Source organism: Eubalaena glacialis, chromosome 2 (assembly GCF_028564815.1).
Source record: "Eubalaena glacialis isolate mEubGla1 chromosome 2, mEubGla1.1.hap2.+ XY, whole genome shotgun sequence".
In the NCBI taxonomy this organism is placed as follows: domain Eukaryota; kingdom Metazoa; phylum Chordata; class Mammalia; order Artiodactyla; family Balaenidae; genus Eubalaena; species Eubalaena glacialis.
The window spans coordinates 51,322,052-51,344,495 of record NC_083717.1 but is presented as its reverse complement, the minus strand read 5'-3'; the positions used below and the strand labels follow the sequence as shown (position 1 = coordinate 51,344,495).

Genomic DNA, 22,444 nt, shown 5'->3' with positions numbered 1-22,444 from the left:
CTCTGCCTGGTGGCACATGTCCACTCAGCCCCCACGAGCCCCTCCCTGTAGTGTTCCAGGTGCCTATTTGGAACCTCCCAACTCTTGTGTCAGCTGGAAGGAAGACCACTGCCTCCTCAGTTCTACAACCAAGTGGTACTTTGACCCCTTGTGAGAGACTGGACAGGCAGATGGGAGCAGGCAGGAGGAGCCATCCCACTGGCAGAAGACATCACTGAAAAGTCATTTTCTTGGCTGGTGTCAGTCACAGAATCAACTGAAAAACACGACAGAGCCTAGAGGGAGGCAGCACCCATGGGAGCCAACTAGGAAATCGCAATGAATTGATTTTAAGTAGCTGCCGGTGTGATTATTTTTAGCCACAGGCCTCAACCAGCTTTCAAAACCTGCTAGTAAGAGTCTCACAGTAGCCACCAAGTAAAGCCAGCACAGAAATTTAGCTTTTAATTTGACAGCAAGAATCTGCTTAGCTGGGAGATGGCTTAGAAAGTGAATAAGAGGAAGAGAACTCTTTCTGCTGCAAGTTTAAGATAATTTTTCACATCTATCAATCACTTTTGAAAATAAAAATTTTTTTTAGTAAATCTGTCTTCTGCCACCCCAGCTGAGTATTATGTATGCATGTTGAGTAAAACAAATTATTTCACCACCTAAACTTGAGGGAGAAATAGACTCGGATGATAGTAAGTGCCCGCAATGCCCCACCCCCACAATTTGGTAGCATATCCTGCAGGAAGCCGCGATCAGAGACTGAATGGGTTTAATGTATCCACACCAGCATGCACAGAACGGCCAGGCTGGCTGATGCTGGGACTGGATCCCTGGCTGCTTCCTAAAGCGGCCAGGGCCGCCCCAGGAAGAGAGGCCTCGGGAGCCAATACAGGGGAAGCTGGTGGGGTGCCGCCAACAGTTTCCCTGACCACATCTCCAAGCAAGTGAAAGGGACCTGCAGGCGGAAAAGGGGAGGGGAGGGGAAGGAGGAGGGAAAGGGAGGGGAGGGAGAGAGGAAGGGGAAGGGAAAAGAGGACAACTGGTGGCAAACATGACAGAGTCTGGAGTACACAGGAAAAGCCAGTCCATCTTTACTGTAGTGAGTGCAGGATACAAAGAGTTTACAACAACCTCTAACATTTTCTTAACCATTTGATAAAAAGTTCACTATAATATTTATTGTATAATGAAGAAAAAAAACAAACACATTCAGGGAAAAATTGAGATTAACTTATTTTTCTTAAAAGGTTCATCTCAAGGATGGCAACAAAGTCCAGCTTGTGCCGCCAAACGGTTTTACATGATCAAACCGTGTACAGCTTCTTGTGTGAACTGTTGACTACAAACATTTACCAAATACATAAATCTCTTTTAAAAAAGCCATTTTAAATATAGCAAAGCAGTGTCTTCTTGCACAGCAAAGTGAAGAAAGTTTCTACAGAGAAATAAAAGTTTTACATTTGTAAAATCTTTTTCACATTCTAATCATCTAGCTTCTTATGATCCAATGCCAGGAGTTTTCTGGTTCCTTATTTACTATGTATTTCTTGTGCGCATGATGGTTAATACAGAAAATATGTTAATGCTTTATTCGTTGTCCTTACAGTAAAAGGAAATGGTAAAACATATACTGTTCTTTTAGAACAAACCCCTGATTTAGTCTCTAACACAATGGACATAATTAGGGCTCAAAAGATTGATTTTTGATTGGGACCATCTGTAGACGTACAATGGTGACTTTCACTCTCAATGTAGTACCAGGTAGACTGCTGAAGGAAGTACAGCTGCTGGAAACTGTACTTTAACCAGTGCAATTTAAGCTTTTTTTGTTTTTGTCTTTTAGTAATAAAATACTTCATCTGCAGGGATAAAATTTCTTATGATGGTGTCATACAAAACACATGAGTCTAAAAGGGTAGAAAAGTAGGTTCTAAAGTAACACGGTTAGTGTCTTCCCCACTCTGAGCTGGTTTCCACCAGGAGACGTGTATGTTTATGTGTTCGTACATGGGGTCTGGGTGAGGGTGTCTCTGTCAAGTCCATATGCTCTAAGTCACACTGGGTGTATGGGAAAAGGGTTAACAGTCAAATACTCAGTTCCTGAAAACGGAATACATTGTTACTTGGTCAGTGTAATTGAAGTACAAACTCCGAGCCTTGCGTAATATTATTTTAGAAAACAGTAGTTTTGTACTGATTATAAACCTGCATAGAAAGAAAGACTATTGAGATACAGTCAGAAAAGCCATCTCATAAGGCACACAAGAAAATAGACAGTAAATGTGAATGTGTTAACTCCTATCCCATGTACAGCAGAAGTTCATGAACATGCATAAATAACAACCAAAGAAGCACTGAACACTTCCAAAGCTATAAATGGTTTACAAAGTGGTAAGGATTATCCTGGAAATTCACTGTTGGGAAACTGTCTTCTTTCAATTAGGTGTGACCTCGTGAAGAAATGTGCCTGTAAGTAGTTCAGTAAAATAAGTATATTTTAAAGAAAAACCAATCCTTTCTGAATAAGAGCCAAATGTCTAAACTGACGACAGGAGAAAGCATATTGCCCTCCCTTTTTTGGCCTCTTACCAAAATTTACTACTGAAAATGTCATTAAAAACAATTCCATTTTGCAGCTGGGAATGCCACAAGTTTATCCTGTACCTACTACCTATGTGTCAGCCAGGAAGTCTGGCTGATGATTTGTCACAAAGAGCATAGGAGGAAAACGTCACAAGGAATGCAATTTAGGGGGAAAAACCAAAACATAAGTAAAAATTGTAGGTAGCTGCTTAATATTAAGTTTAAAATAGAAAATAGCAGTAATTTTAAACCCTTATTTTGAGTTTCTCAGGAAAGGGAGTATTTAAAAATCGATGATGAAAGACATACAGGACTTTGAATTTTGTTCATGGCACAAGCCCAGGGACCTGCCGAACTTGCTGTTACCACTTAGCTGTCTTCCTGTGAGAGTAAGGCCTTGGTCAGCATCTCAGTTGAGGCCATTAGGATGGCAAGAGTTGTGCCAAGAATCGGCACCATGAGAGGACTGCTCCCCACACTGCAGTGTCATTCGATGCAGAGTGTCCGGCGTGGTAGTAGTCTGTAACCAGCTGCATCACTCTATTTTAGAGGGTCAAGGAAAAAAGACCCCTTTCCCCACGAATATTTTTCCCTAATCATTTACCACTTATAAAACCTTTGTGCTCATCAACTATTTTGCCATTTTCTCTAATATTAATTAAATTAGGTCAGCTTTTCTACTATATTTTTTTCCTCACAAAAGGCAAGTTTTAAATAATGCCTTATAAAATCTGTCACAACACATTTTACATTTATGCAGGATGAACTTAACACCAATTTTTTTTGCCACTTTGCTATTTATATACACATATAAAATATATAATGATGCTCAACCCATACAGCACAAAGATTACAATGTAACATCACACATTCACCACCAGTGAGGGGAGAAACCCCTTTATACAATCCTCTGAAAAGACTGGGCCAATAATTAAAATCCAAAGTAAAGTATATTTAACAAAATAGTAAATATTAAACAGTGAATACTCTACTTAATAAGGATCTCGCCTTTTCCCCCTAAATTGGCGGCAATCCACAAAAATATACTTTTTAATCTGGTGACCATACAATACATAGGTACTTACATCAAAGGTGATAATAATATATTTAAGATTCTATATACACAAAGAGTTTGGCTCAACTTTTGATTTACATATAGAATAATAAGTGTTCATGGCTTTTTTTTTCCAAGGTTCTGCTTGCAAGATATTTTTGTTTGTTTTTTTTCCCCCTCTTAAAATAAAACTAGAAAGTTAAAACAAGATAAAGCTATTCTCTAAAAAAAAAAGTTACAACATACAGCTTTGGCTTATATAAATAATTCATAGCAGAATGTGTTCAAAAGTAGTGAATATAATTTTATATATAGTCATCAATTCATAAGGGTGTTTTCTTTCATATAAAATATACATGAGCTAAAATCAGTTTCTTTAATTTTTATGATATGAATGTAAAAAGAAACTTCTGACATATTCCAATTATAACTTAATATATTAATTTACTGTTAATGCTCTATATTTCTAGGCTAATATTTTCTGAATATCTCATGCGTGTTTTCTATTCTCTCTTTTTTATTAGCTAAAGATCACTTCTTTGACCCAATACATTTTTGCACGTGCAAAACAGTTATGTGTGGGGCTTTTTTTGTTTTGTTTTTTGTTTTTAATATCAACAGCCCTTTCCCATGCACCTCTTTGCAACAGAGACCCATGCCAGGTGGGTAATTAATATAAATGTCATTTTATGTACAGTATTGCTTTCTTGGTTCCTGCTTTTCTACTGCTCTGTTCTACAAAGCATTTTTCTTAAGTAACTACAGTCAACACACAGTTAAATAAAACAAGTAGGGGCCCTCTAGGTTTCTGCAAGCTAGTGTGGGAGAATTATATATATGGGTACACGTTTCTCTGCAAAAACTGGTTATCTTATGAAACAAGTAGTCCAAGGAAGTGCCAGACTAGACTCTGCCTACAGGGTGCTCTGTTTGCCATGGGACGCACACCTGCAGATCTACAAGAGTTTGCAGGTAAGTGCCTGATTCTGTGTATGCAACACACACCCACACATACACACACTCACACCCACATACATATATATGTAAAGGGATATATATGTATGTATGTACATATAAATATATTTAACTCATGTCCTTATTTACCAACTTAGATATGTAGAGCAGTTCACTGCAGTAACAAAGTACAAACACCAGCCTGGAAGCCTTAGGTCACCCACGCGTCCATCCTCATTCGCTTTACGGAAGGGCTCTCTCTGTCCTCAGTGTTTGGGGGTCGGCCAAGCACAATTGGAGAATGGAAGTCGCTCCGCGGGTCCTCCCGGTCACTGCCATCATAGGAGCTGCTTGAGCTGCTCAGACTGTCCACAGGGGAGCGGCCCATTTCCTGCCGCGGCTGTGGTTGTGGCTGCGGCTGCGGCTGCGGCTGGGGGGGTTGTGACTGCGGCGGTGGCTGCTGCTGGAAGCCTGATGGGGTCATTCGATCCCGGGGAGGTGAAATTGGTTCTGACTTAATGTTGATGTTTTGGTTGGTATTAATGGATAAATTCGAACCCTGAGATAACTGCCCTCCAGCACTGAAGGAAAAAAAAAAGATATGGTAGATGGTTTGTGAGTGCATCTGCATAAATGGAATATTACAGACACCACCTGACTGAAAAGAGTCCAGGGTCTGAAATACTGTCAGAATTCCCCAAGACCAGTTTTGGTGTTTCCTGCAGTGCTTGGCACAGAAAAAAGTTATATATCCCTGGTAGAAAAAAAACAAGTACAGTTGAGATTTTTAGTGACTGGTCCTATTACCCCACAGTCTTGGTACTTCTGTAGCTGAAGTATCCAAAACAGTGTCAGTGACTAATGCTGTACATGGACCAAAACGGCAGAGGAACAATATGGCAACTTGAATTCTTCTCCCTCTCTTCCTTTCTGCTGCTTCTGTGACAGGCACAACATGTCACCTACTCTCACAGCAGCTCTCAGAAGTCAGTCATGTCACCCTATTTTCCAGATGAGGAAAGAGTCTCAGAAAGGCTAAGTGATTTGCTCAGAGTAGGACACAGTAGAGTGCATACAGGCTTTTCCCCCAGTCTGAGCACCAAGCCTTTTCCACTTGGCCTTTGCATGGCTATTTTTAGCGTGTTCATTTAGGATGCTCTGCAAAGGCCTGAGGGCCAAACACCTGTGTAGGCAAAGAAATTTCCCTCAGATACTCTGCGCCTTTCTCCATGACACAATTCCCAAGACGACTGATAACAGTATGCATTGTGGAGCTATTTCAGGATGCAGGGAAGCTCTCTGGGGATTTTCAGGGCAGGAGGCTAGGAGGCTGGGTGTCCTGAGCAGGGGCGAGGCGGCCAACCCTCGTGGAGGCCACGTGAGCCTGCTATGCTGTCCCCTCTTCTAGGATGTTCTCCTCTAGCTGCTCTGTGGGCTGACTATTCTGTTCTACTGAAGCACCATTCCTTCTCCTGCTGGTGATGCCTGGTCCTACCTGGGCACCACTGTAAACCCTTCTCAGTTATATCCCCACACGCTATCCATAAGGAACATTCTGTTTTGTGAACCCTTCCTGGTGAGGTATACAGTGTATGCAGCGGGCTGGGATCAACCACATGAATCCCATGTAGCTTGATTCATACATAAGATACCCAAGCCCTACCACTCCTCCCCTACGATCCAGGGAGAAAAAGCAAAGGGCACAGCTCATTTTCTTACTCTCTTTGTCTGCTGATGTTAACCAAGGCAAAAAAAGAGAAGGGTGGTAGGTAGGCCGGAATACCTTCAGGCTGCCTTTCTTCAAACAGTGGAATGAGACAAAGGTTGGGAAATAGGGGTACAGATTTGGGGAAAATTTCTAGTTACTCACACGAGAGAGCTGAGGGCTGCTTGTCCTAAATGGTGCTGCTGCCAGGCTGACACCTGTCCCAGAGACAGCATTCCTGGGGAGTTGAAGCCCTGCAGGGCCGACAGGTCTGCACTAGTCAGTGAGTAATCTAAAAAAGAAGGAAATGTTGCTTGTGTGTGTAATTAAAAGGACCATGCAAAATCTGTTTTTCAAATAGTTGCTTCAAAAGTTTTCTTAGGTTGAGAGAAGCCAGGTACTTCATAACATCAAACAACGCACTTATGGGTCTAAAACCCACAAAAAATTTTTCTTTTGGGAGGTTTATAGGACCTAGCTGTATTCAGTTGTCTGGGATTATTTCAATAAAAAAGGTTTCAATTTTGTTCTAAATATTTATAGTTTATTATTTTTCAAAAAGTTAAGATACTTCTTCCGGACTTGTAAATAGAAATAATAAAAGTGCCATCACTAAAGGATGTTCCTATACAATTGTTATTTTAAATAAATATGCCCACTGCTACCCTCCTGAACAAAGAGAAACACTCCAGCTCACCCTGACTCCATCTAAATCAGCAAGTCTCATATTCTTGAAGTACAGGGGGAGCAGGAAAGACTCAGGACCCCTTCTCATGGGGTGCCAAGCTTAGTGACATAGACAGTATTTACATTATCACACAATTAAATAACTGCATTTGTTCGAAGTACAGGAACTGTCAAAGATCCCTGATTGCATGCAAAATGAAAGTTCATCAAAAAACTGTTACAAGACATAATATACATGAATGCTTCAGTCATAATCATTGTGACCAAGACTTAGGATGTTAGTTATCAGACTTAGGATGTTATCATTCACACGTAGAGTTATTTCAGTTCATCATTAACGCTTGTCTTTTCCAGTTAGTTCTAAAGAGAGGAGGCAAAAACTCTTCTAACTTCTTTTTCATGTCTCAAGAGAGGTGTTTAAAGAAATTGGTCTTTCTAGTGAATTAGCATTTTAAAAAAAGAAACTGAGTTGAAACAGCATAGCTCTGCTTAGGATATTTTCTCATTCGGTGTTCTCTAAGATTGCCTCGTCCCTCCCCACAGAAGCTGGGGTGGGGGTCCATCACACTGTGCCTTCCACAGTGCCTCCAAGTCCTTCCAACTACTTACTTGACATGTCTACTTGTATGTCTCTCCAGACACCTCAAATCTGACATGACCCCACTGGACTCATCATTTCCTCCAAACCTGCTTCTCTTTAGTAAATGGAACCAACTTTCACATGACTGTTCGTGCCAGAAACCTGTGGGTGTTATCCTTGGTACTTACTTCCACCACCAACCATCATGTCTGGTTGACTCTAGCTCCTGTCTCTCAAGCCTGCCCAAGTTTCACCGTCTCTACTGCCACCACCCTAGTTCACGCCATCAGTATCCATTACTTGGACCATCATAGTAGCCTCTTGTGTGGTGTCCTTGAATTCACTTTTGCCCCATGCACACTGTAGCCAGGTGATCTCAAAAAACAAATATGGTCATGATACCTCTCTGCTTAAAACCTTTCTATGGCTTCCCAATGCTCTCAGTGCTTCTCATGTCCAAAGTCCTCAACAAGGCCTATGCACCCCTACTTACCTCTGTAGTTTCAACTCTACAGCCGTCCCATCCCTCCAGCCACGCTCCTGCTGCCTCCCAGCCTTGGTACACAGTACTCCCTCTTCCCGGAACACTCTCCCTACTCTGCCTGGCTGAGTCAGGCGTGCTCCTTCAGGTTGAAGCTTCAGTGCAGCCCTTAACACGGCAGTAATAAATTATTCCTAGAGCTGTTTGTCCTGTGTCTTTTCCTCTGATAGACCCTACATTCCACTGTTAACCATGCACTCTTGTATTTCCAGTGCCTGGCACAGTGCTTGTCACACAGTACGTGTTCAATAAATATGTGCTGAATGGATCCATGAATAAGTGGAGAAGCTGGGAGCGATCTTATGGATGGGCATGAGGAAGCAAGCGTCTATATGATTCCTCCACACAGAACTATTGTACTCTTTGAAATGTTGCTCATTTATTCATCCCTGTACTGACTGACTGGCATGTGTTTGACACATGCCACACATACAACGTAGCTGATATACTAACGAAAGACAAAACATGGATGCATGTTTTAAAAAGGCAAATAGATAAATATGTTAAAGATAACGTGGTAACATTAAACAGAATAGGTGCTCTGAGAGAGAGCAAAGACTATGTAGTTAAAGAAGGAGTGAGATTGATGCTAAGTGATGGACAGTTTTGACAGAACCTGACTCCATTTTTATGTTTTGGTAATTCCTTCTGGACTTAAAAAAAAAAGATTCTTTAAATCCAATGGCATTTCTAAAAACAAATACAGGGGGATATCTAAGTTGAATATTGGAAAAACCTGTCATGAAATGCTCAGTAAACTGTAATCTAATGTTGACACCCAGCTCAAGCCCCATCTCCTCAGCCAACACTCCTCTGAACATTCTAGCTCACAGATTTCCTTCTTTCCTCACCTTCTTGAGATCAGAGTATCAACTGGTAACCTCAACAACTCAGGACTTCCCCGCCATAGTTACCAACTTAGGTATGTCCTGTCTCCTTTTCCAGAATAAACTTGGGAGAAAATGTATGTCCCTAGAATAGTGTTGCTCATATAGCTAGTGATCAGGACAATGAAACAATTTCTATGAATGCATAATCCCTGGCTTTACTCTAGATTTAGCTGATGGATTTGGACATTTTTTTTCATATTGATTGTTGGAAAAGGTAGTAGACATTTTCTAAGAGGCTTTCTTTTTCAACAAAACCTTTTAAAGTTATTTCTGTTTTAAAAGAACTACTTGGAATTAAAGCAGCAATCAAATGTATTGATGGCTCTGCACCCCCCTCTGGGAGCTCGAGAGAGCAGGGTGAAAGCACCGTGCTACAGCATTTACCCTGAAGTCTAAAATTAGATGATTTTTATTAGTCTCCTTATTAGAATCACAAAAGAATAAATTCTCTGCACTGTAGTCTCTGAAAAACTGGCAAGGTATTTTTAACTATTTCCCTCTTTCCTTCTTTTGAAGCATCAGGTGTTTGGCTCAGCTGGTGAGAAAGTGAAGCCCCACGTGTCCTCTGCCGCTCCCTATAATGGCACATCTAGAGAAACCTGTGCACGTCGGGTTCTCCACACAGCCTGCGTGGCTGAAAGCACCCCTTCAGTCACTGCACCATTCTTAAATTTGCCTAATATATCCTCCAAATAGGGTATTTGGGAGTGAAATGTCTAAATAAACATGAATGAGTGAAAAGCTCCCCTCAGAGGTGACGAGTGACAGACTCTGAGGAGAAACAAGAAAGCTCCTGGTCTTGCCCCTCAGGCACAAACAGCGGAAACCAAACGGGCTGTCACACGGAGGAAAACACAACCTGCCGGCACAGCCACCCAGCTTCACCTCCCCGAGCACTGAGGCCCAAAGGGACTCAGTCTTTCCCAAGGTAGGTTGACACAGCATACAGAAAAACACCTTATTTCAAAGCCTGGAATAGTGAGATGCTGTTTAACAAGAACTATATAGAAAATGCCGAGCCTTTTGCTCCGCTTGCTGCATACCATAATTTTGATAACAGCTAGTTGTTTCTTCGTCAGGGGTAAGTAAAAGTTCATGCTGGGAAATCTTTCTACAATCAATGTGTATTTTCTAATTTTTTTCAAAGTAGCATGTGTTTCTTTAACATATCCAAATGTGAATCTAAGAAACTGGAAATAACTTATTTCAATAAATATACTTTTTAAGAATCATAAAAGCACATGTTGAGCACAAAACAAAGAAATAAAACCCACAAAAGGCAACAGAGTAGGCTTACCAGTGTTGTAGGCGGTCGGCATTGCTGAGTACACCAGGCCCTGCGGAGGCAGGCTAGGGGTTGTCACAGACACCACGGGGGTAGCTAGGGGCTGAGTGGCTTGAGAACTGCTTATCCTCTGGGTATTCTGTGAGAGAGAAGAAAAAAGTAAAAGTGTTATTCTGTGAGTATTTATATTCAAACTTAATATTTAAAAAATAACATTCAATTTAAAAGTGACATTTTTCACAGTTTCATGATGTGAATGTCATTATTCCCTGAAGCAGTGATCATGTGAAAACGTTAAAAATACTAATGAGAATAACTAAATATTTAATTTTAAAGGACGTATTTTACATTAATTATTCAGTTTCCCCTAGAGTCTTTTTCATAGAGTTTATTGATGTCAGAGATATACCCTTAAAAAAGAAAACTGCATTAGGACTGATAACACTTATGTGTTAGCATAAATGAGGACTTGATGCCACTATAAAGACAGCCAAACTACCATAAATAAAATATGTGTAGATTTTAAATACCCGAGGATAGCAAGGTTCACGGCAAAATTGAAGGAAAGGTACAGAGATTTACCATATACTCCCTGCCCCCATACATGCAGAGCCTCTCCCGTCATCCACATCATCCAACATTGACCTGTTTTTTAACGGCAGATTCAGACACAGTCTCCTGACTCTTATGAGAGGAGAAGCTTTGAGTAGAGAGCTCTTGAATAAAGTACTTTTGACAGGGCTGTATGAGAAATGGTAAATGCTTGCCAACTGACAGCATCTACATAGTATCCTATCTACAGTGGGAATGAAAAAAGAAATCAACTATTAAATAATCAAGTCAGTTTAAGATAGTCACCATTCTCTATGTGTAGGGGTATGACAGGGCAGTTTCTCATGACACTGCCTTAAGCGAACACTTTCTAAAACTGAGGATCAGAGGAACAGGGCAGACTCCAAGTTCCATGTGGTTAGAACACAAGAAGGCTAAAGCATAACTCCAGGGTTATTTTTTTCTAACTGAAGAAATTACAGCCTGATAACTGACATTTGGGGTACTAAGCCATATGAATAAATGTATAATTCAGTGCCCTTGAGGTTATAAAGAGTCAGGATGTGATTCAGTTTTCTCTAACACCATTTCAAAGGGTAATCAGATAAAGGCATTTGGTTAGATCTAGATATTTGAACTTTTGATCATTTGATAAGGATCCAGATCTCATTTTATTTCTTTTTAGTTTGTATTTTCTATCCAATCGTAAGTTAGAGGATGTTGGAAAGACCATTCAGGTTATACTGCCCTGGATCTTGTCCCAGATTCACTAATTCCTAAGCACTGGGAAAATCATTTAACCTCTCCAAACCTCTTCAGTTGTAAAGTGGGGAAGATAGCGATCATTGTGCTGCCTGCCCTGTAGTACTACTGAGAGAATCTAGTAAGGTAATAGATGGGAAATGCTTTGAGACAACTGAAGTACTACAGGAAGGTAAGATAGTACCCTTAAATTACTGCTCTAAGAAACCCTCTGGCCCAAGATTTCTACATAACTCGTATTAAAAATATATATATATTTATTCCTTCTGATCGATAGCTATTCTCCTGGAGCTGTCATGAAGTAGAGTTATTCTAGAATTGCAAGGCTTCTAAAGGAATCTCTGTAGCCTGGTTCTAAAGGACTCTTTACTGTAGGCTCCAGGGCACTTGTCTTTATTTCACTTGGGGTCAGAGCCATTCATGATTATATTTTAGAGCTCAAGCCAATTTATACAACTTTCCGAATTCTAATAGATTGTGTGTCTGATTATATTTTGGTCTGACACATAAAGCTCTGCATTTTAAATTAAGTTTTAGAGTCTGAATTACCTTAAGTTTTAGAAATGTGAATGACTGTTTACAGTTTTTGGTTATATATTTGTTTCTTAATTACAAGTATTTATTTTTATGATTGCTAGATTTTATAGTCTTCAAATACTTAGAAATTTACCTTTGAGATTCTGTTATTGAGGGTATACTTTAAGGAATGTGGAAAGGAATACATTTTTGTCTCAGCATCAAGTTAAAAATTTTAATGAATTTTTGAGACAGAGATCTACTTTGGATTTAATTTGTTCTCACAGATTTGGTCACTGAAACTTCAAGAGTCAAATACTAGGTGAAAAATACAGTACAACATGGTTTGGTCTAGCTTTATCCATGCCATAGCTTCACCTCCATGGAAATCTACTGATGTGACCTCAAGATGGGGGGATGGGATGGGGTGTGTGTGTGTGTAAAACAGTGACACTCCAATATATTGGTTCTACCCATCAAAGCTCAATGGCACTGATTTCCACAACCACTAGAGGGCAACATATTGCTAGATAATTCATAAGTTCACAAGGAAGCATTCATGATAACTTCTTAAGGGTAAAAATAGTGAGGTTTAATCTAAGATGAATTATTTTATCTTGAACTATAAACATCCATTTGCTAATCATTACTGTATCATTAAGTAAAGTATTTCCCCAAAAGATAGTTAAAATCTGCACATGATATAATCCAACAACACAACGAAAGCTGGCTAGTGTATTTTAGTTAACCAATATGAAACCACATCCAAAACTGTGAGAGTGAACACAAAGTTAAAGAACAATCTCTCATTTTAAGGACAGAGCACAGACAACCTTATTTGAAAAGAAACCAACTGTGCAAAACACACCAGCATGCATATATATATATAATAATAAAATGTAAACAAAATGAACAGATGCCTTTCCCCCATGCTTTCATGCAATCTAAACCTCTGTCCATGCTAAAAACTAAACATTTTCAAGTTTTTATTCCCCTTAAAGTCACCTAATTAGCAGCTGACTGTGAAATCAGAAGATCAGTTCTGTGAGGTTTGAGTTTTAGTTCCCAAAGAAATATATCAACTGAGAGTTATTTTTAGTCCAATTTAATTTCTAGGAAAAAAGCCAATAGAAATCATTTGTTTTGGAAAAAAGGTAATAGCTACTTTTAAGAACAGAATATCTTCTGATAGAAAAAAAAGTAAGTTTGTGTATGTTAAATTAAAGACATTCATTTTAATAAACAGGGAACCCCCTTGTGGTTCAGATCGTCTCATGCAGGATGAAATAATTCTAACTCTGTGAAAAAAGGTGACCTCACCAAAAATGATGTAATCTTTTTGAAAGAAAGAGAAACACAAGATAGTGTGTTACAATCTGAGGAACTGTGAGGGTGAAGTCATTTTCTAAAAATATATGAATAATTTGGGGAACTATAAAAGGTATTTTGTATCTTTCCTTAAAAAAATTCTTTAATGTGTCTTGTCATCATGGACAGCTACTGTTTATAAAGGCTCTATACCAAAGTTCTCTAAAAAGTTGTAACAAATAAAATGGGTCAAGATATACAATTATAAGTAGAAAAACCAGACTCTGCAGTACCAGTAGGTTGGTCTAGTTATTCAAAATGTTTGGACAGTATTTAATAGCAAGAAAAAAAATCTGTGTAACAAAGGGAACATTAGATAAAAACACTGAAGAGAATTAGTACTTTCTACATCTTTTTCAACTCCCTTCAATCAGAAACCCACACTCACCAACTCCAATTCCTCTTCCTCCGACTGCACTCAGCACATAAGAGGGATAAGAGAGTTACTAAGACTGTTGGTACTTGAATATAAAATATTTCTTTAGAAAAACATGTTATCTGAACACTAGCAGTTGTTTGGAAGTCTAAAGAGATGATTATACATGCAGTGAGTACAAACATAAATTATTTATTGTTTCTGTACCTGTAGTTGACTTCAAAAGACTGGAAAGATTCTTTTAAATCCTCTAGGGCCAGGATTTAAAGACATTCCTACCCCAACTTGGTCTGCTCTTATGCTGGCCTCGCCTACACATGGCCATGCTACTGTGACAATACATAAAATGATTTCCTAATCATGAAACTAGTTTCTATTTGGAATCTGGAGAATATTAACTCTATACTTACATCTAAATCCTCCCATCCCTACCCTACCTGGTCACACTTGTCCACTTATCTTATACTAGATTCTGTGTTCCTTGGTGGGCAGAAATTATCTTGTTTTCTTATTTCCCACAGTGACTAGCACACTGTTATGAAACAACAAGAACTCAAACATTTAGTAAGTATAGTTTTAAATAATACAAATTTATATGTTTATCATTTGCAAATATAGTTTTCAAATGAATATAATAATTTCAATGGAGAAAAATCACATATATGAAGAAAATGAGACTGGAGGAGAAATGAACTGATAAATCACATACAGAAAAGATGAATGAAACATATTGCTCCTTTTTCCCCTACACATCTAGAAAGTATTAATATGCTAGAAATAATCTACAATCTAGTTTTTTTATTATTTTACTTGAATAAGTCAAGCTTCTTTGTCAATCTGCTAAAGGTGTCTTTATAATAAGCATCACTGATACATGAAGCCCCAATGTGAAAGCAGACAATGGTGTAAAATAGGAGGGAAGCTCATTATTTACTCTGAAAAACAACTACCTGGCCTATAAACTTCTATTTCAAATGTGGGCAAAATGCTCTTCAACTGTTTTGTTATAGATGTCTTCACACATCTCCAACTGTAAGACACATCAAAATAATATGGGTGTGTGTATGTACAGTTTTCAATATAACTTACATGGATAAGGGTGTAAATAGTTTCTGTGGCAAATTTTAAGAATTCCACGGAGATGCTTCATGATCTCTTAAAAAAAAGATCAAGATAACTGACAAGTTGCTAAATGTCAAACTTGTAGTTTGTCCTTAAGTTTTGTAGTTTATTAGTAATTCTTATAAACATATTTCTACACCTTAAATGAAACTTCCTATAGTTTTTTTCTTTTTTTTTTTTTTTTAGATTGCCAGGAACAAAAATATGTTTTTTAATTAAATTTAAACTTTTGGTCCATTTTTTTTTTTTGTTTTTTTGTTTTTGTTTTTTCCACACACACTGTATTTTATTTTTACAAGAGATAAATAGACTGACACCAAGCATTGTACATGGATGACCACAACAAAAGCAACAATGATTGCAATTACCAAACATGAAACACACTCATACTATGTCATAATATTGACATTCAGTCCAGTAATCCTCCACTGCAACAGCTCCTTTACTTTGCAGTGAAAATTGATTTGTATATTCTTTGCCTCTGAGTTCTTGTGGGATTTTTTCTTTTTTTAAATTCAACCAGAAAGTCACAAAAATTATACTCATCCTCATCAGTTCACTCAGTCCCATGTAATTAATTTTTTTTTTTTTTCATCTTGATCTTTTGTTAGCACTTTTATGAGCTCATCAGTTTTTCATTAGAGTTCTGAAAATGCTTATTCATTCAGTTCAGCAGTACAGTCAGGTACCAGAAACCTGTACTTGTCAGAGTCTTTTCCATGAATTTCCTGAAGATGAAACCCTTTTATAGGAACATATTTACAAAAGCATCAGAGTACACCCAGAACTGTCTGTAAATGACAAAAGACTTAAAAATGACCACGGTTAAAGATTTGATGAAAGTTCATAATAATGCAGTTGACATGGAAAATTAGTTATTTCTGAGATATACATTTTAAAGTAATAACTAGGATTATGACTTATAACATTATACCAGAATATATAAGATTTTTAGAAATTTCATGTAATGTCTGAAACATTTATATTAACATATTTCCATACAAATAACCCAATGAAAGTTTAGTATTAGTTGTTTTGTTTGTTTGTTTATACTGCAGGTTCTTATTAGTCATCAATTTTATACACATCAGTGTATACATGTCAATCCCAATCGCCCAATTCAGCACACCACTATCCCCACCCCACCGCAGTTTCCCCCCCTTGGTGTCCATATGTCTGTTCTCTACATCTGTGTCTCAACTTCTGCCCTGCAAACCGGCTCATCTGTACCATTTTTCTAGGTTCCACATACATGCGTTAATATACAATATTTGTTTTTCTCTTTCTGACTTACTTCACTCTGTATGACAGTCTCTAGATTCATCCACGTCTCAACAAATGACTCAATTTCGTTCCTTTTTATGGCTGAGTAATATTCCATTGTATATATGTACCACAACTTCTTTATCCATTCGTCTGTTGATGGGCATTTAGGTTGCTTCCATGACCTGGCTATTGTATATAGTGCTGCAATGAACATTCGGGTGCATGTGTCTTTTTGAATTACGGTTTTCTCTGGGTATATGCCCAGTAGTGGGATTGCTGGGTCATATGGTAATTCTATTTTTAGTTTTTTAAGGAACCTCCATATTGTTCTCCATAGTGGCTGTATCAATTTACATTCCCACCAACAGTGCAAGAGGGTTCCCTTTTCTCCACGCCCTCTCCAGCATTTGTTGTTTGTAGATTTTCTGATGATGCCCATTCTAATTGGTGTGAGGTGATACCTCATGGTAGTTTTGATTTGCATTTCTCTAATAATTAGTGATGTTGTGCATCTTTTCATGTGCTTCTTGGCCGTCTGTATGTCTTCTTTGGAGAAATGTCTATTTAGGTCTTCTGCCCATTTTTGGATTGGGGTGTTTGTTTCTTTAATATTGAGCTGAATGAGCTGTTTATATATTTTGGAGATTAATCCTTTGTCCGTTGATTCGTTTGCAAATATTTTCTCCCATTCTGAGGGTTGTCTTTTCGTCTTGTTTATGGTTTCCTTTGCTGTGCAAAAGCTTTGAAGTTTCATTAGGTCCCATTTGTTTATTTTTGTTTTTATTTCCATTACTCTAGGAGGTGGATCAAAAAAGATCTTGCTGTGATTTATGTCAAAGAGTGTTCTTCCTCTAAGAGTTTTATAGTGTCCAGTCTTACATTTAGGTCTGTAATCCATTTTGAGTTTATTTTTGTGTATGGTGTTAGGGAGTGTTCTAATTTCATTCTTTTACATGTAGCTGTCCAGTTTTCCCAGCACCACTTATTGAAAAGACTGTCTTTTCTCCATCGTATATCTTTGCCTCCTTTGTCATAGATTAGTTGACCATAGGTGCGTGGGTTTATCTCTGGGCTTTCTATCTTGTTCCATTGATCTATGTTTCTGTTTTTGTGCCAGTACCATATTGTCTTGATTACTGTAGCTTTGTAGTATAGTCTGAAGTCAGGGAGTCTGATTCCTCCAGCTCCATTTTTTTCCCTCAAGACTGCTTTGGCTATTCGGGGTCTTTTGTGTCTCCATACAAATTTTAAGATGATTTTTTCTAGCTCCGTAAAAAATGCCATTGGTAATTTGATAGGGATTGCATTGAATCTGTAGATTGCTTTGGGTCGTATAGTCATTTTCACAATGTTGATTCTTCCAATCCAAGAACATGGTATATCTCTCCATCTGTTGGTATCATCTTTAATTTCTTTCATCAGTGTCTTATAGTTTTCTGCATACAGGTCTTTTGTCTCCCTAGGTAGGTTTATTCCTAGGTATTTTATTCTTTTTGTTGCAATGGTAAATGGGAGTGTTTCCATAATTTCTCTTTCAGATTTTTCATCATTAGTGTATAGGAATGCAAGAGATTTCTGTGCATTAATTTTGTATCCTGCAACTTTACCATATTCATTAATTAGCTCTAGCAGTTTTCTGGTGGCAGTTTTAGGATTCTCTATGTATAGTATCATGTCATCTGCAAACAGTGACAGTTTTACTTCTTCTTTTCCAATTTGTATTCCTTTTATTTCTTTTTCTTCTCTGATTGCCGTGGCTAGGACTTCCAGAACTATGTTGAATAATAGTGGTGAGAGTGGACATCCTTGTCTCGTTCCTGATCTTAGAGGAAATGCTTTCAGTTTTTCACTGTTGAGAATGATGTTTGCTGTGGGTTTGTCATATATGGCCTTTATTATGTTGAGGTAGGTTCCCTCTATGCCCACTTTCTGGAGAGTTTTTATCATAAATGGGTGTTTAATTTTGTCAAAAGCTTTTTCTGCATCTATGGAGATGATCATATGGTTTTTATTCTTCAATTTGTTAATATGGTGTATCACATTGATTGATTTGCGTATATTGAAGAATCCTTGCATCCCTGGGATAAAACCCACTTGATCGTGGTGTATGATCCTTTTAATATGTTGTTGGATTCTGTTTGCTAGTATTTTGTTGAGGATTTTTGCATCTATATTCATCAGTGATATTGGTCTGTAATTTTCTTTTTTTGTAGTGTCTTTGTCTGGTTTTGGTATCAGGGTGATGGTGGCCTCATAGAATGAGTTTGGGAGTGTTCCTTCCTCTGCAATTTTTTGGAAGAGTTTGAGAAGGATAGGTGTTAGCTCTTCTCTAAATGTTTGATAGAATTCACCTGTGAAGCCATCTGGTCCTGGACTTTTGTTTGTTGGAAGATTTTTAATCACAGTTTCAATTTCATTACTTGTGATTGGTCTGTTCATATTTTCTGCTTCTTCCTGGTTCAGTCTTGGAAGGTTATACCTTTCTAAGAATTTGTCCATTTCTTCCAGGTTGTCCATTTTATTGGCATAAAGTTGCTTGTAGTAGTCTCTTAGGATGCTTTGTATTTCTGCGGTGTCTGTTGTAACTTCTCCTTTTTCATTTCTGATTTTATTGATTTGAGTCCTCTCCCTCTTTTTCTTGATGAGTCTGGCTAATGGCTTATCAATTTTGTTTATCTTCTCAAAGAACCAGCTTTTAGTTTTATTGATCTTTGCTATTGTTTTCTTTGTTTCTATTGCATTTATTTCTGCTCTGATCTTTATGATTTCTTTCCTTCTGCTAACTTTGGGTTTTGTTTGTTCTTCTTTCTCTAGTTTCTTTAGGTGTAAGGTTAGATTGTTTACTTGAGATTTTTCTTGTTTCTTTAGGTAGGCTTGTATAGCTATAAACTTCCCTCTTAGAACTGCTTTTGCAGCATCCCATAGGTTTTGGGTTGTCGTGTTTTCATTGTCATTTGTCTCTAGGTATTTTTTGATTTCCTCTTTGATTTCTTCAGTAATCTCTTGGTTATTTAGTAACGTATTGTTTAGCCTCCATGTGTTTGTGTTTTTTATGCTTTTTCCCCTGTAATTCATTTCTAATCTCATAGCGTTGTGGTCAGAAAAGATGCTTGATATGATTTCAATTTTCTTAAATTTACTGAGGCTTGATTTGTGACCCAAGATGTGATCTATCCTGGAGAATGTTCCGTGTGCACTTGAGAAGAACGTGTAATCTGCTGTTTTTGGATGGAATGTCCTATAAATATCAATTAAATCTATCTGGTCTATTGTGTCATTTAAAGCTTCTGTTTCCTTATTTATTTTCATTTTGGATGATCTGTCCATTGGTGTAAGTGAGGTGTTAAAGTCCCCCACTATTATTGTGTTACTATCAATTTCCTCTTTTATAGCTGTTAGCAATTGCCTTATGTAATGAGGTGCTCCTATGTTGGGTGCATATATATTTATAATTGTTATATCTTCTTCTTGGATTGATCCCTTGATCATTATGTAGTGTCCTTCCTTGTCTCTTGTAACATTCTTTATTTTAAAGTCTATTTTATCTGATATGAGTATAGCTACTCCAGCTTTCTTTTGATTTCCATTTGCATGGAATATCTTTTTCCATCCCCTCACTTTCAGTCTGTATGTGTCCCTAGGTCTAAAGTGGGTCTCTTGTAGACAGCATATATATGGGTCTTGTTTTTGTATCCATTCAGCAAGCCTGTGTCTTTTGGCTGGAGCATTTAATCCATTCACGTTTAAGGTAATTATCGATATGTATGTTCCTATGACCATTTTCTTAATTGTTTTGGGTTTGTTTTTGTAGGTCCTTTTCTTCTCTTGTGTTTCCCACTTAGAGAAGTTCCTTTAACATTTGTTGTAGAGCTGGTTTGGTGGTGCTGAATTCTCTTAGCTTTTGCTTGTCTGTAAAGCTTTTGATTTCTCCATCAAATCTAAATGAGATCCTTACCGGGTAGAGTAATCTTGGTTGTAGGTTCTTCCCTTTCATCACTTGAAGTATATCATGCCACTCCCTTCTGGCTTGTAGAGTTTCTGCTGAGAAATCAGCTGTTAACCTTATGGGAGTTCCCTTGTATGTTATTTGTCGTTTTTCCCTTGCTGCTTTCAATAATTTTTCTTTGTCTTTCATTTTTGCCACTTTGATTACTATGTGTCTCGGCGTGCTTCTCCTTGGGTTTATCCTGTATGGGACTCTCTGCGCTTCCTGGACTTGGGTGGCTATTTCCTTTCCCATGTTAGGGAAGTTTTCGACTATAATCTCTTCAAATATTTTCTCTGGTCCTTTCTCTCTCTCTTCTCCTTCTGGGACCCCTATAATGCGAATGTTGTTGCATTTAATGTTGTCCCAGAGGTCTCTTAGGCTGTCTTCATTTCTTTTCATTCTTTTTTCTTTAGTCTGTTCCGCAGCAGTGAATTCCACCATTCTGTCTTCCAGGTCACTTATCCGTTCTTCTGCCTCAGTTATTCTACTATTGATTCCTTCTAGTGTAGTTTTCATTTCAGTTATTGTATTGGTCATCTCTGTTTGTTTGTTCTTTAATTCTTCTAGGTCTTTGTTAATCATTTCTTGCATCTTCTCAATCTTTGCCTCCATTCTTATTCCAAGGTCCTGGATCATCTTCACTATCATTATTCTGAATTCTTTTTCTGGAAGGTTGCCTATCTCCACTTCATTTAGTTGTTTTTCTGGGCTTTTTTCTTGTTCCTTCATCTGGTATATAGCCCTCTGCCTTTTCATCTTGTCTATCTTTCTGTAAATGTGGTTTCTGTTCCACAGGCTGCAGGACTGTAGTTTTTCTTGCTTCTGCTGTCTGCCCTCTGGTTGTTGAGGCTATCTAAGAGGCTTGATGGGAGGCTCTGGAGGTGGGTAGAGCTGACTGTAGCTGTGGCGGTCAGAGCTCTGTAAAACTTTAATCCACTTGACTGTTTCTGGGTGGGGCTGGGTTCCCTCCCTGTTGGTTGTTTTGCCTGAGGCAACCCAACACTGGAGCCTACCCGGGCTCTTTGGTGGGGCTAATGGCAGACTCTGGGAGGGCTCACGCCAAGGAGTACTTCCCAGAACCTCCGCTGCCAGTGTCCTTGTCCCCACGGTGAAACAGAGCCAGCCCCCGCCTCTGCAGGAGACCCCCCAACACCAGCAGTTATGTCTGGTTCAGTCTCCCCCAGGGTCACTGCTCCTTCTCCTGGGTCCCGATGCACACACTATTTTGTGTACGCCCTCCAAGAGTGGGTTCTCTGTTTCCCCCAGTCCTGTCGAAGTCCTGCAATCAATTCCCACTAGGCTTCAAAGTCTGATTCTCTATGAATTCCTCCTCCCGTTGCCGGACCCCCAGGTTGGGAAGCCTGACGTGGGGCTCAGAACTTTCACTCCAGTGGGTGGACTTCTGTGGTATAAGTGCTCGCCAGTCTGTGAGTCACCCACCCAGCAGTTATGGGATTTGATTTTACTCTGATTGCGCCCCTCCTACCGTCTCACTGTGGCTTCTCCTCTGTCCTTGGACGTGGGGTATCCTCCTTGGTGAAGTCCAGTGTCTTCCTGTCGATGATTGTCCAGCAGCCAGTTGTGATTCTGGTGCTCTCACAAGAGGGAGTGAGAGCACGTCCTTCTACTCCGCCATCTTGGTTAATCCCCTTTTTCCTTCCTATAGTTTTTATTTCTGAAGGATAGTGGCAGGTATTCCACATCCAGTTCATGAAAGGTGAGCCAAATGACTATCCTAAATGTCATTTTTTCTCAGCTCCTTTTCTTGGGGGTATACTTCTCTGTTATATATAGGTATGTATTTTTTTTAACATCTTTATTGGAGTATAATTGCTTTACAATGTTGTGTTAGTTTCTGCTGTATAACGAAGTGAATCAGCTATATGTATATATATATTCTCCCCTCCCTATATATGTATCCCCTCCCTCTTGCATCTCCCTCCCACCCTCCCTATCCTACCCCTCTAGGCGGTCACAAAGCACTGAGCTGATCTCCCTGTGCGTGCGATGCACCTGCTTCCCACTAGCTATCTATTTTACATCTGGTAGTGTATATCTCTCACTTCGTCCCAGCTTACCCTTACCCCTCCCCGTGTCCTCAAGTCCATTCTCTACGTCTGAGTCTTTATTCCTGTCCTGCCCCTAGGTTCGTCAGAACCAAATTTTTTTTTTTTTTTTAGATTCCATATGTGTTAGCATACAGTATTTGTTTTTCTCTTTCTGA

The 22,444-nt window shown here is 38.7% G+C and overlaps 1 protein-coding gene across 5 annotated transcripts in view; it reads right to left on the bottom strand.

Annotated features, from left to right (window-relative positions):
* Positions 1-1,125: 1,125 nt before the first annotated feature.
* The window catches only part of MEF2A (myocyte enhancer factor 2A), a 176,316-nt gene continuing 154,997 nt past the window's right edge, over positions 1,126-22,444 (bottom strand). For 3 of the 5 annotated variants that reach the window (XM_061179997.1, XM_061179995.1, XM_061179996.1), the window contains 3 exons: positions 10,283-10,409; positions 6,453-6,579; positions 1,126-5,163 (listed from right to left, as the gene is read on the bottom strand). In XM_061179997.1, coding sequence (XP_061035980.1) covers positions 4,794-5,163; positions 6,453-6,579; positions 10,283-10,409 — 624 coding nt within the window. In that variant the 3' untranslated portion in view covers positions 1,126-4,793. Of the gene's footprint in view, positions 5,164-6,452; positions 6,580-10,282; positions 10,410-13,856; positions 13,881-22,444 lie in introns of all 5 variants that reach the window. The other 2 variants (XM_061179994.1, XM_061179993.1) reach the window with 1 other exon arrangement.